A 14,912-nucleotide genomic window follows, 5' to 3' on the forward strand; every position below is an offset into this window, starting at 1 on the left:
TATCTGTCCTTTGTTAGGTTTTCAGGGGAAAATACAGATAAATTACTACCCAGACTCAAATCTCAATGATTATAAATCCAAGGAATTTGACAGAGTAAACATACAGTTGGTGCTATGTTTTCCTGTGTTCTACATCAGTTAATTCAACCAGATGAGAATTGAAATTATTCAGGAAAAAGAAAAGCTGCTCCTGTATTAAACATGTAAAGGGTTTTGTTGTTGTTGTTAATACCCCTAAACAATATAGCTATTTAGACAGTACTTACATAGTATTAAGTATTTATTATAAGTAATCTAGACATGTGTACTTAAAACACACAGGCACATAAGTGTGAACTTCACTGGTACATTCTGGTATCAGGGGAGGGGGTGTACCTGAAACCTATTTCTTGTGATGCTAAGGGACAATGTATACCATCTTGCAATTGTATGACAGCAACTGTCTTAGGAAGCAAGTGTTAGCCCTAGTGACTCCTTTTGGCAAAAAGTCAATTGTGTTCAGTTGAAAAGAAGAAAACTCGGGGAAAATTGCCTTTTAAGAGAAAACTATAAAGGATTTAAATACTTTATAATTTAAAGTGAGAATGAAATCTTCCAGGTAGAAGAAACAGCACAAATGAGGCATGGAACTAGCAAAAGCTAGTGTAGCTGAAGCTTAAAGGAAAGAGTGAGGAGCAGAAGCAGCAGCCACAAGTTAAATAGGAGCACACACTCAGAGTGCAGAACAACAGCTTCAGTCTCGCTTATAAGAGCTAAGAGCAGTGTCAAAGTTCTCCCCTTTCCCGTCTTCCATTCTTTTTCTCACTCTGCTGAGTAAGTGTCAAACCGTCTGGAGGATCTTCTGATGGAAACAACAGACACTCTTCTGGGGCGGGGACTGAGACCTACCAGTAAGTGATGTAAAAAGATTCATAGAAGAAGAACCATCTCTTAATAACCTAAAGTGGTGGTAAAACCCACAGTATTTATGATTTAAAAGGGGGAATATATCTGTAAGTTACAGTGATGAGGAACAGGCTACTAACACAAAAAATACCAGAAATACACATTAAAGTTATAAATTTAAAATTTTTATTTTTTTTTTTTAAATTTAAAATTTTTAAATTTTCATTTTAAAAAGACAAAAACAAGGATGCAAAAAGCTCCAGAGATTCCCTTAAAAGAGCAGCCATAGTCTCTTTGGGGTAAGAGGAGGGACTGAAGGAAAGTGAAGAGAAACAGCATTCAAGGAAATTGCAACGGAAAATTCTAAAACCCTGGAGAAAACACACTCTCTATCAAAACACATGAGGCATTTAGAATCCAAACTAGATATGGCCAGGGAGTGTCTTCATGACTGAAATATGCAGAGAAGCAATACTAAAAGCTGTAAGGGAAAAAAAAAAAAAAAAAACACCTCACAAAGGAAGATCATCATAGTAACTTTAGGTCTCCTCTCATCTGCCACCCTAAAAGCCAGGAAAACATGAGTGCTACTTTTCAAATCCAAGAAGTAAACAATCGCCAAGTAAAGCACTCTCCCCCGAAAGGTTAACTTTCAACACTGATCAAAAAATAAGGATATTTCGGGCAACACAAATGAAGGCAATTTATGACAATCAAGCCAGCGCATCAGAAAATCCTTAGTGGAATTCTACACAGGGAGGGTGACTCTATGAAAAGGTCCACTTCCATGAGATAGCTCTCTCAGAGAAACCCTCTGGGTGTGTCTCACTTTATTCACAAGTACCTCATTTCTTCTCTTAACTTTCTTGCTTGTAATCTATTTAGAAGCATCCTTTAATAAGTCTCCAATATGCTAAAGAAATGAATACTCTTCCTGAAAGGAACAGAAGAATGAAGAAGAGCTGGGAAAGCTAGAAGAGCTAGATCTGCAGGGTTAACCCAGTGAAGCAGCCAAACCCCTAGACTGACCTTAAGCCAGACAGCCAGGATCTTACAACAAAATCACAGGAAATAAACCAGTTTTTAAAATCTTAAATGTAAATAAAAATGAGGCCCACTCCATTAGCAAAGATTCCTAAAATCTGAATGTCAAAGGGTGTAATCAACTTACCAAGTAAACAGAAGCAGTGAACAACCAGGCAAAGCTATTCTTACATCTCAGGAAATAGATAAAATTAAATTAATTCAAATAACAGATTGAAATGAATCCAATGAAAGGAGAAAAAGGAGAATACTGAAGAGACTGGAGAGATGACTCAGCAGTTAAGAGCACTGGCTGTTCCACAGAGAGGATCTAGGGTCAGTTCCCAGCACCTACATCAGGCAGCTCACGACTGCCTGAGATTCCAAGCCCAGGCAATCTGATATCATCCTCTGGCCTCCACAGCACCTGTACATACAAATATGCAAACACACACATACACACTTTTCAAGAGGACAACTGAATACAAGAAATGATTCAACAAGAAAAACTAACAATTGTAACCATTTACGCACCAAATATTGGTGCTCCCAGTGACAAAAAATATCACGTAAGTCCTGATATGGTAACAGCAGCAGAGTTTGTTATCTCACTCCCATGTTTAGACAGGTCTCCAAAACTTAAAGTCAGCAAAGAAACTTAAGTTATACCATAGACAGGATTTAACAACTATCTACAGAATAGTCCAACCAGCACATAACGAATAGAGATTCTTCTCAGCAGCACATGGAACCTTCTAAACTGATCTCATCACAGCCAACAAGCCTTAAATACATGCACACAGAGAGAATTCCTTATATATTATCTAGACAGGAATTAAAGTAAAAATCAGCAGTAATACCAACTTCTAAAAGATCATAAATAACTTGGGAGATTACACAGTACACTAATATCGGGAGAAATTTAAAAATCCCTCAAAACAAATGAAATGTAAAATAATAATAATAATAATAACTTAGTTGGTCCTCTGGAATAGATGCAGACATCCAACCAAGTTTAGCATAGTTTCATGATAAATGTACTGGAGAAAGTATGGGCAATTTGTACCTCAAAATAAATAAAGGCTATACATGGCAAATCTACAGCCAGCATTATACAAAATGAGGAACAGTTGAAAACATTTCCTAAAATCTAAAGCCAGGCATGGGTGTCCACTCTCTCTTATCCAGAATGGTGCTCAAAGTCTTAGCTAGGTCCCCAAGACAAAAACTAGAAAAGGAATAAAATTAAAAATAGAAGTTATTTCTATTTTCAGATAACAATTCTATACTTAAAAGCCCTTATAGATGCTACCAGAAAACTTTTAAACACTTTCAATGAAGTAGCAGATACAAAATTTCAACATACAAAAAACAAAAATGAAACCAAAAAAAAAAAAAGGAAACCCAAAACACATAAGGAATTTGCTGAGAAAGAAATTAAAATTACCCTAATCACAACAGCTCAATAAAGATAAGAAAATCCAAGATCTTTTCAACAAAAATTAAGACACTAGAAAATGAAATTTCAAAGAGACAACATGAAAAGACCTTCCTTGTTCTGGGACTGGCAGAATTAATGGTATGAAAATGAATATACACTACAAACAGTCCCAGATTAAATGCAATACCCATCAAAATTCTAATCACATTCTTTGCAGAACTAGGACAAAAACTTCATATGGAAACAGAAAAAAGCACACACAGTCAAAGTAATCCTGAAGAGAAAGCACTTATAGCAAGTATCGAAACAGTTTGAGCTCACATTTTACCATAGTGGCACAGACAACAGAGTGCTAGCTAGCAATACATACATATATACATATGTATAACACACATACATACATACGTACATACATACATACATACATACAGCAGACAGTTGGGTCAATGAAACAGAGCATAATGACCAAGAAATGAACCCACACAGCTATCATCATCTAGTCAAAAATGTACACTGGGGAAAAAAGACAACTTATTCAACAAATGGTACTGGTGAAACTAGATATTCACTTGCAAAAGAATAAGAATAGACCCATATCTCTTACCCTGAACAGAAATCAATGTGCATCACATAACTTGAAACCTGATATGCTGAGGCTGTTGCAGGAAAACTGGGCACACATCAAGATGTAGGCATGGAAAAGAACCTCCTGAACAAAACCCCAATAGTACTGCAAATAACCCAAGAATTAACAAATAAGACTAGATGAAATTTAAAAAGTTTCTGCACAGCAAAGAAACTATCCACAGAACAAATAGACAGCCTGTAAAGATTGAGAGGAAATCCTCACCAGCTATATTTTAGATAGATTAATATCTAGAATATATGAAGAGCAAAAATATAGTTAATTATATGAATAGATAGTTTGAGAGAAAGACATAAAGACAGCTGGCCAACCAGTACTTTAAGAAGTGTTCAACACCCTTAGCCATCAGGGAAAAGCAAATTAAAACTACTTAAAGATTCAATCTTACCCCAGTCAGAATTTTTAAAAGACAACAAATGCTGCCAAAGATGTGGGAGAGAAAAACCATTATTCACCTGGCAGAAGTATAACCTACCACAGGCATTAAGGAAATCAGTACGGAGGTTCCTCTAAAATTAAAAACAGAACTAGCTATATGACCTAATTATATTATTCCTAGGCATGTACTCAAAGAATTCAATAGCCTACACCTGCACATCCATGTTTACTGCCAAATTACTCACAACAGCAAGGAAATGGAGATGTCCACCAACAAAAGGATAATAAAAACGTGAACTATAAATACAAGAGAATCTTAACTATACGGAAAAATGAAATTTTCAGGAAAACTGATGAATCTGGAAAGTATTATTAAGGAAAGTAACAGTGTGAGGAATCCTGACATACCCAGACCATTGCTCATAATGCTTACATATAAACAGCATGGACAGACGATGAGACTGGAAAGACGGGTATGGGAGGGGAAAAGGTGTTGAGGAAGCAGGACAGTCAAGAGGCCATAGGTAACAGGAGGAGGAGGAGGAAGGTATGATGGGTAAAATGGTATACAGGAGTGTCAGGAGATGGGGTCATAAGGGAGCAGAGTGTCAACAAAGTGAATTTCATTTCAAAACTGTCTTGCTGATTATTTTACATAAAAATAAAGAAAAATCTGAAGAAATCTTGAAATTAAAGTACTTATATATTTTTAAGGCTTCTTGGACAAAATAGTCTCACTTGTCAAAACAGTCAATTGAAAGCATCTTATAAGGCAAAATATTAAAAGATATTATATTAAATACTAAAAGATTAGATATTAAAAGTGTATTCTTATTGTTAAGCCTCATTACCTTAGGTACTTGCTCCAGATCTGTCCTGGATTTATCTATAAAAAAAGTAAAAGGTAAATGCAATTTTTCATATTTATTTTTGGTTTACATTCATAAATACATTGTGAAAACTTTACTATTGCACTGGGTTAGCTCAGTAAGTACTGACATTTTGTCCCTCAAGTATTCCTCCCTACTGTCTCCACTCTAGTAGGACACACTGCACAAGATAAGTGTTCCAAATAAATTTACCAGTTAGCAACAAACAAGTGAATCCATTCCAAGTCTTTTGGATGCCCTTTTCATTAGGTTTTTGTAAAATTAGATATGGTTTGCTATGTGGTTTTAGAAATTATATTAGGAAATTCTAAAATAGAAATATGGGGTTTTGTTGTTATTTTTGTTATTAATTGCTTTTGTTTTTTAACACAAAGTCTTGTTCTATTGTCCAAGTTGGCCTGGAATTTATTATGTAGCCCAAGCTACCCTCAAACTCATAATTCTCTTGCCTCTGCCTCCCAAGTTCTTGGATTATAGTTATGTTTTACATACATATTCAGCTAGAAATTTTTTTCTATTTTATTCAAATTTCATTCTGAATTTCCAGTCAAAGACTGATTTTTGATAGCATGTTGATTTTCTTCTCTGACATCTTAGTTTGTATTACCTCCAAATGTATCTACAAATGAACACTTTTTTCTTCATCCTGCCAAACTAATCTCCAATGTGGTCCCTCTTTCTTTTCTCCATTCAGCCTTTCTAGACTTAAGACTCCAACCCTCATGTCTCTTCTATGAGTCTGCTTCACTCATTACTTTGCCTCGCCACAGCTTCAAATTCTTTCCTTAAACTAATCCTTTTATTCCTACATGGAAATATGCTCAGTTGTCTCTCATCTACAAAACTGAAAATAAGACCTATGTCCAGGAGTGGAATGAAGCAAAGGAGGCACCTCCGGAAGCAAAGCGTAAGAAAAACGCAGGTGTTCAGCTCTGTGAAAATGCCTCTCCTGCCTTACCCACTCAGATCAGTACCTTACCTCAAATCTTAAGTTCATCCTTACTAACAGTCTACACTTCTTGCTCATGTATACCCTTCTTAGGTAGAATCAAGGTTTCTGAAATCATTATTCTGCTGTAAAGGCTCACTTTAAAAATCTGTCAAATCCTCAAAGACTTCTCAGCATGCAAAGAGCATTCTGACCTTGCAAGCCAATCATTCTCTTCTCTAAGACTCTCATAGCTTTTCATTTCCAATGTGGATTCTCTGTGTGATGTTCTTTCTCTGACCTCTTTTCTATATCTACTTCAAGAGTACCTCGTTTTCTACATACATAAGTGAGACCATTTCACAAATCCTTTCCTCTCACTCAACCCTCATAAGTGATCCACTGACACCCTTACATTCAACTACCATGTCTCTGTCAATCATACTGTATTATCTCTGATAACCACCACACCTACATTTCAGCCTAAAGTTCTCTTTCCTGGGTTGCCAACAAGATGTTTCTTTCATTACAAACTGTCAGCCAAACTAGCCTCCATCTCTTCCAAAATCCTTCCTCCCTCTCTCTGTGAATTGGGCTCCTCATGTAGACAGCTGCTGCTCAAGCACAAAATATAGGACTGACCACTGCATAGTTTTGTTCCATCATCAAAACTGACTGACTGACCATTGAAGCCTGTGCTAGGCTACTTAGCATCTGCTCTCATTTCTTCTCCACATCCTCTCTGTTATTGGGACACCACTTCTTACTTGTATTATTACAGTACCCAACAATCTTCTTGTCTCTAGTCTTATTATCATATAACTACTTACTATTGTCTTCACTAGGAATATACAATTAAAAATCTAACCATGCCTGCCTAAAATATTTTGTAGTTCTATATTGTCTTTAGACAAAATAAAATTCCTGAGCATGATATATAAAATTCTCTATGGCTTGATTCCTGCCTATTTCTTTAACATCATTTCTTACTCTCAGTAGAGCCAAAAACTGAGTGGCTTCCAGCTCTCTGAACATGCTTTTTTCTCTCTTGACTCTATGGCTTTGTATACACTGTTCTCCAATCTATATGTGTGTCTGTATATTTTCATTCCTAGAAAATATTAATTCCTACCAAATGCATAAATGTTTCACACTAGCTAAATTAAAACACAAGTTATAATCATCAACTATGGGACATTTTTTAAGCTGAGGAGGAAAGCTGGTATGTATGCAATCTTATAAAACTGAAGTGACTAATATAAAGCGCTATGATTTTTGGTTTATTTCTTTAAGTTCCTTTAAACTATTTCTTACTCTTTTACTTTTAAGCAACAAGTAATGCATCAAATACCAAGAAGTTAAATACTTGTCAAACTGAAAGACTGTACTACTATCACAGTCATGATCCTTCTCAAAGAAGCTTATAGAAAAGATTATGGTTTTAGATTATAAAATTTCTTACTAAAAATAAAAGCTAGGAGTACAGCCTAGCATACTAGGTTTCAATCTGCAGTACCACAAAAATAAACACAGAATTTACTAAAAAAAAAAAAAAAAAAAAAGTACATATAATAGGAAACAAAGTCCCAATGTTAATAACTTGTTCATTAATAAGTTAAGCTATGCTTATTATCTATAAATAGCATATATTCATACCATGAATATGTAAAAGAGTCCTGTCAAAGGTATCTTTAGGAGGACAAATATTCTTGCATCTCTCATGAATCTTCTCTCTCTAATAAAAACACAATGAAATAATAATCAATGCTATGTGGAAATATGATGATTCAAAGCATCAAAATGTTCTACAACATAATTAAAATATACAAAATTACTTCTGAAACTTTCAATATAAAATCACTAGCTTCTGAACTTAAATACAAATAGAAACAGAACCAAATACCACTATGGATGGATGGATGGATGGATGGATGGATGGATGGATGGATGGATGGATGGAGATATATATATATATATGTGGTAAGAACTTACCTAGCTTGCATAAAGCACTAGATTTACCCAAGCATCCAGATAGATAGATAGATAGATAGATAGATAGATAGATAGATAGATAGATAGATAGAGCAAGCTCCCACCAAGCCCGAGTACAAAGACCATGCAGCATCAAGAATCAACTGCCAAAGGTTGTCCTCTGACCTCTATGCCTGTGCCTCAGCTAACACACATATATACATACAATAATTATAAGTAACTAAATAAAGGCAATAATTTTAAAAAGACACATGGGAAAGTGGAACATGGAGACAAGGAAACACTTAGCTAGTAGTGCTCAAAGTTCTAGAAACATTCTATCAGTTACTTATAGACTGTTTGCCAAGTTGCTAAACCATTCTGTATATCTACCAGCAATGAATGAGAGCTTCTATTGCTCCATATCCTTCCCAACACCACTCTATCATAATCTAGATCTCTATTATACTAGCAGATATAAAAATAACTGAGAATACTTGTTACAAATCTGATATTATACATATTAATGTCAATAATATATCCATATTAATCCTATCTCCACAAAATTAATGAAAGCAAGCAAAATAAAATCAGACATTTAAGTTGTAAATTAAAATGTGTAACAACTGGTAATTATAAAAATGTAAATATGTAGTAATCTGGATAATGACTCTTGGCTATAATCTCACTGAGGAGGCTAAGGTGGAAGGAACAGTCGAGGACAGTTGGGCAACACAGTGAAGTGGGAGCACACACAGGCTCACATAAGTACGGTCAGCTTTTGTTGGTACTTATTTCCCACAGTGCCAGGTGACTGTTTAAAGATTGAACTCGTAACTGGGATATTACTAATAGCCACCTGCTAAAAGTGAGTATTAGGCCATTTCAAACTCAGCATTCAATTCTTGCTTTCAAAAACACAGTTTGAAGAAGGTTGCTGAGATCTTCAATCTCAATACTCAGGAGGTACAGGCAGGCAGCACTCTTTTAAGTTTGTTCTGGGAGTTTGAGGCCATCCTGATCTACTTAGCAAGTTCCAGGCAGGCCAAGAGTGAGACCCTGCCTCAAAAGGAAAAGAAAAGGAAAAAGAAAAAGGAAAAGAGAGAGGGAAGAGGTAGGGGGAAGGAAAAGAAAAATAAAGTAAAAAGAAAAAAAGAAAAAGAAGCAAAAAATTGGACCTTTGTCTGGATGTAGTAAAGGTATCTGCTTATAATGAGATGCTCGGCTATAGTAAACTGAGACATGGAAAAAGGTCTACTCTGATTATTTTTTTCTTGAGAACTTTATCAGCAAACAATCTCCCAAATGCTTTAAGCAGACTTAGACATGTTCTTTCCCTCTCTCTTTAAGTGTGTAAGTTGGAGGGGAAGGAAAATGGGACTATACTAGCAATTTAGAACATTTCCTGAGCTACCTCTAACCTTTTCTACTTGCATTTTAAATAAAGTCCCTAAAGAAATAGCTGTAACACTGTTTTAAAACCTTCTCCTACAGGTGTGGTAATGAGCTTGGTAGGCAGAGGTGGCAGATTCCTGGATTTGAGGTCAGTCTGGTCTATACACTGAGTTCTAGGCCAGCTAAGGCTACAGAGTAAGACCTTGTCCAAAACAAACAAACATTAGCAATTGAGACTGGAAAGTGATATTCTTTCTACCTCCCTAACTTTTAATATACTTATGCTGCTGTCTGTCTTTCTCTTCTAGCTCAACTGTAGACTTTGAAGTCTACCAACTCCTTCCTGTAACTATAGTCCCCTGATGAAGGTAGTCAGATGATTTACAGAATTATCACCTCCAATGCCTACACCTGCCAGTAGTACTCCAACCTCAAAAGAACACAAAGGAGCAAGAGAGGAATGAGCTTCTATGGCCCTGTCCTTCAACATGTCTAGGACACTTTTATTTTCTTTCTTGTCTTCAAGAAACTTAATCGTGCATCTTTTACAAATTAGTTCTAGCTCAATACCAAGTTTCTGGTGCTACTTATGTAAATAGACCTTTGTCCAAGCTTATATTGTAGTCTGGATGGACCTAGAGACCTTAGCCCCCAGGGGCTTCCAATCAGCATAACAGGCTTGTCAAACTTCCAAAGTTTCCTCTTCACACCATCCACCTGAAGGGATGACTGATGCCAGACTACATTCTATTGCTTAAAACAGAAAGCTTAGGAAATCTTTCCCAAGAGAATAGAGGTCTTTCAGTGGGCAATCCTCATAGTCTCTAAAGTCAACAAGTAGTTATCAAGGATACAGCCTCCATACCAGGAATGACACAAAGGTATTGTTCAGTGTCTCCTACACACCCAGTCAATTCTTCGGGCAGAATATTCTCAGTCATGGGTCATCTCACTGATAAACTTATCCAACTGTAGACTATAAAGCCAACAATTTGGACCCAGAAGTAGAGTATTTAAAAACAACAACAAAAAAAATATACAACTAAGTACTGAAGACAGTATTGGGGATTTCCAAATATGGAAGCCTCTGGACTGGTCTGGGCTCTAGACTTGAGAAAGCTGTCATTGTTAGGTTTCTCTCAGGAACCCTCTTTTGTTCTTACGGCAGCAATGTCACACTTCCTCTTTCACTTCCTCATCTTTTCACACTGATCAGCTGCTTACATTAGATCCTAATTTCTAAAGAATGGACAATTCTCTTATAAACTTGTTCATCTTCTGAAGATGTCTCTAGTATCAAATGTTTGCCTGCTGCAATGGCCCGCCTTCCCAAGATGTGTCTTTGTTCCCAGTTAGTTGTTGTCACAGTTCATTTTGACTTTAGACCTTACAATTCTTCGTAAGATTCTGCCCACATACCTGAGAACTCAGAGCTGCTCATCGGTGGCAATAAACTGTTTTTTGGCCTTGCACCTGAACCATCAAATTACTGATGGGCAACATCCACTCATAGCCTGCATTCTGTGTCCACATGAATCTGTGTACCTGTTTGTTTCCATCGCTATTTAATGTGGGAGCTTGCCTTCTCCTTCTCACACCTAACCTGACCATTTCCTAAATCTCACAAATCATCCAAGCCTTAGTAAACTCACAGAACCATTTCTCCTTGGCAGGTAGGGTAGGGTCCCACCAAATATTAACACTAACAAAAGATTGCAATCTTGAAAAAAAAAAAGTCACCACAAAAGAAAGATAAATCTATTAAAATGTATCTAAAGAAAGAAATATAACCCAGACAGTAGAATTTGTACACATTTAAAAAGCAAAACAAAAGAACAACAACAACAAAAAACATGACTTCAAAGATTCTTACTCAAAAATCTACATGAATCAAACTAAAAATTTTCCTATTATTTTTGACTTGATGATCACTAAATTCAAGATTTGGTGTTACCTGAGAGATCTCCTGCTGATATGCTATAAAATGCTCCTTGCTGATCTGTGGGAGGTAGAGTGAAGGTATGACTTCAGTGTCCACAAAGTCCAATCCCCAAGTTTTTGTGAAGAAGTCAGATTCTCTTTTTGCTAATGTAGGATCATTTAATGCTGCTGGGAGATTTACTTTGGAATGATACACAGTCCATCTATGCTGATCTGTAACTAGAGATGGGGCAACACATAAACTATGTGAATCACCTGCAAAAGTAAATTAAGAGAACTCTGTAAAGTTGGCTCTATATGTTTGCTAGCAGATCTTAGAAAAATAAACAACATGCTTACAGTCTATCTTATAGCCAATCAAACTTTTTCCATAGCAAAGAGTAAAAATTACCCTGCCTTAATTAATTTCTTTAAAATTTTTATCAATTTATTAATTTTAGTTTTTATGAAAACTAAAAACCTAAGTTTTTCTTTAAGAGACAGGTCTTTTTCCCCCATTGTAGGCACTCATTTAAATGCCCTTTGTTTGGCTTATAATCAGAGGACATAACACTGGTACAGCATTAATCATAAAAAAAAAGCAATGAATAATCACATGGATTAACAGATTTGCTATGTGAAGTCACTGGGAATGCCTAACAGCAAATAGTGAAACCACTGCTCCCTGAGGTGACTGTCACTCCCTTTCCTCAGCCAGTAAGTGTGTCCACATCTCTGGGTGAAGATACTTATTACCATCCATCAGTCATTACAACATTCATGGCATATACAGTTCATGGCTGACATTATACTAGTGCTAGAATGAAGCTTTCTGCATACTTTCTGCATAAAGCACAGCATACATCTTCTGTTTACCTACACTAGACAGCCCGTGAGCACTAAGCTACAGGTCATTTCAAGCAGCAACATCTCCAACACAAACAAACCAAAATGCATAACATTAAACAGGATGCATAAAGGGTATTGTTTCCAGGAGCTGAAAGAAAGAAGGCTGAGCACTCACAGCTGAGAACACCTATTTAGGCAACTCAACTTTCTTACTGCTCTGCACACATCTGCAAATACCACCAAAGTACAAGTATTTAATACTGGGGCTGAAATACATTTTAGGGAGTAAGAATATTTACAAATACAGAATCTGCCAAAAGTGAGAACTAATTACACTACATCTTAACTAAACAGTTTTCAATACACACCTCTGTTTTTTAATACTTTTCCAGTTTCCTTACTTAATGGAAATGGGTGAAAAACTATATTCTAGTTTCCCAATTGACTATACATTTTGTTTTGGGTTTTTTGTTTTGTTTTGTTTTGTTTTGTTGTTGCTGCTGTTTTTGTTTTAGCTTAGTTACTATGCTAGGTAAAATCCTTTGGTGATGTGAGGGACGTTGAAGTACAGCCTTATTACAATGAACTCCAATGTCTAAAAATTGTTCTTATTTGGGGTTTGTACCACAGTAAAAACCAAGATTTTAAGCTCTACTAAAAACAAAACAAACAAACAAACAAGAAGACTTTATTTATGTTCATTTAAAAAAAACTAATAGTGATATAGTATTTTAAATATCATAGTTTGGAGTTATTTAAAATTTACATTGAGAAAAACATGTATTTTCAGTATTGCTGTAGACAAGCATCTACATAAGACTGTTCAATTGACTGTAATATATCAAACAACTTTTATAGTACTCATTTTTATTGTTACAATATTTTATAAATTTTAAAGAATATGATAAAAAAACAAAAAGTATGGCAGGTATTCAAGGGGGGGGTCTCTGGGAGGAGTTGGGGTACAAAAGAGAAAGAAGAATGTGATGTAATTCTATTTACTTAAAATATGTTTTTTAAATGTTAACAAATTCAGATAAATTGAAATTATATATATTTTCCATTATAATGCAATAAAACTTAAATCAATAAAAAATAAGTAAAGATTTATTTATTTAATTTATGTATATGAGTACACTGTCACCCTCCAGACACCCCAGAAGAGGGCATCAGATCCCATTATAAATGGTTGTGAGCCACCATGCCGTTGCTGGGAGTTGAACTCAGGACCCCTAGAAGAGCAGTCAATGCTCTTAACCACTGAGCCATCTGTCCAGCCCCATTTTTTGTTTGTTTGTTTTATTTTTTAGTCATTGTAAAATTTACTCTTTTGAGGTAAGTACCTGAAAACCTGACTATACTTTTAATAATACAAATCATTAGAAAATTCCTCAAAAAGTAATTACCTGTGGGTTCCTTGGGACACACATCTGGCAGTGACTGCACAGGTCGAATGTGTTTTGTTGGATCTACCTCTTTTTTAAAGAAAACATCACTGCTGCTTCCTTGAGGCACTGGAGAAGAACTGTGGCTTGAAGCCATTGCATAAAATCACCTCTTGACTGAAAATAAAAAACAAATAATAATTAAGACAATACAAACAAAATCTATCTTAGACATAATACACATCACAAATAGCTTTTCAAAAGGCATCCAAATATAAATATACAATTCAAATCTCTGTGTGTAGCTTGTTTTTTGCTATTTTGTGGGTTTTCCTTTCTCCACCCCTTTTCTTCTCCTCTTTTAGCCCCCAACACTGCATAAGACCAAAAAAACAAAGAAAGAATAAAAAGACAGAGGAAGAGATACCCGAATAAAGTCAGGGGTAGGGAAGGGAGAGCCCTTATCCTTAGACTAGTTCTTGCTGATGAAAGGCGTTGAGTTCCTTGGAGCAAGTTTGCTCTTCACTGTCAGGATATCTAATTTCTTCCTATTGTTTCTTCTTTGCACACGACTACTTCACAAACCACGACAACCAACCAACAATCCACCCTGGCTCTTGGAGCCCTAGCATAACTATCTACACTAACCAGATTTCCAAATGTTATACAACCACAGAAACTATCTACAGCTAGCAAAAATCACACCCCGCATGAGGCAAATCACAGTCAGCTGCTGTGGACACTCTGAAGCAGCCCCATACCCCATACCCCATACCTGGGATTAAAACGAAAACATATACTTACAATACTTCTGTGTTTATTTGTTTTGTTTTTTTGTTTGTTTGTTTACTTTTTAAGAAACCTGTGCAGTTGGAACCTTGACCCCCCCGGGGCCTCCCATAGTCTGGTCAGCTTGATGCCTCTCTCCTCTCCTCTCTCCAATCCCACCTGCTCAGAAAGTCCCCTAACAAAGAAAAAGCAGTGAAAGCCCAGTTCCAAATTCCTGACAGCTATAGCAACTTCCTCCCCAGGCATCACCACCCAATTCCCCACCTAAGTGGCCATACCCAGGCACAGGCTTATGGCTGGCACATCATTTTCCTTTGCCTACAATCCATAAAAACCTACCTGCCAAACCAAGACTACTTGGCTTCATTCGAACCTAGTACTCCCACTGCAGCAAGTCCTGGATATTCCAAAA

The 14,912-nt window shown here is 36.2% G+C and overlaps 1 protein-coding gene across 6 annotated transcripts in view; it reads right to left on the reverse strand.

The window, feature by feature from the left end:
• Vps54 (VPS54 subunit of GARP complex) overlaps positions 1 to 14,912 on the reverse strand; it is a 96,539-nt gene that overhangs the window by 44,405 nt on the left and 37,222 nt on the right. For 2 of the 6 annotated variants that reach the window (XM_031340486.1, XM_031340487.1), the window contains exons 2-5: positions 13,733 to 13,888; positions 11,512 to 11,753; positions 7,848 to 7,926; positions 5,225 to 5,259 (exon numbers count right to left, since the gene is read on the reverse strand). In XM_031340486.1, the coding sequence (XP_031196346.1) occupies positions 5,225 to 5,259; positions 7,848 to 7,926; positions 11,512 to 11,753; positions 13,733 to 13,868 (492 nt within the window). In that variant the 5' untranslated portion in view covers positions 13,869 to 13,888. Of the gene's footprint in view, positions 1 to 5,224; positions 5,260 to 7,847; positions 7,927 to 11,511; positions 11,754 to 13,732; positions 13,889 to 14,912 lie in introns of those variants that run through there. The other 4 variants (XM_031340488.1, XM_031340489.1, XM_031340492.1 and 1 more) reach the window with 4 other exon arrangements.

The sequence above is a fragment of the Mastomys coucha genome, unplaced genomic scaffold (assembly GCF_008632895.1).
Source record: "Mastomys coucha isolate ucsf_1 unplaced genomic scaffold, UCSF_Mcou_1 pScaffold22, whole genome shotgun sequence".
Lineage (NCBI taxonomy): Eukaryota > Metazoa > Chordata > Mammalia > Rodentia > Muridae > Mastomys > Mastomys coucha.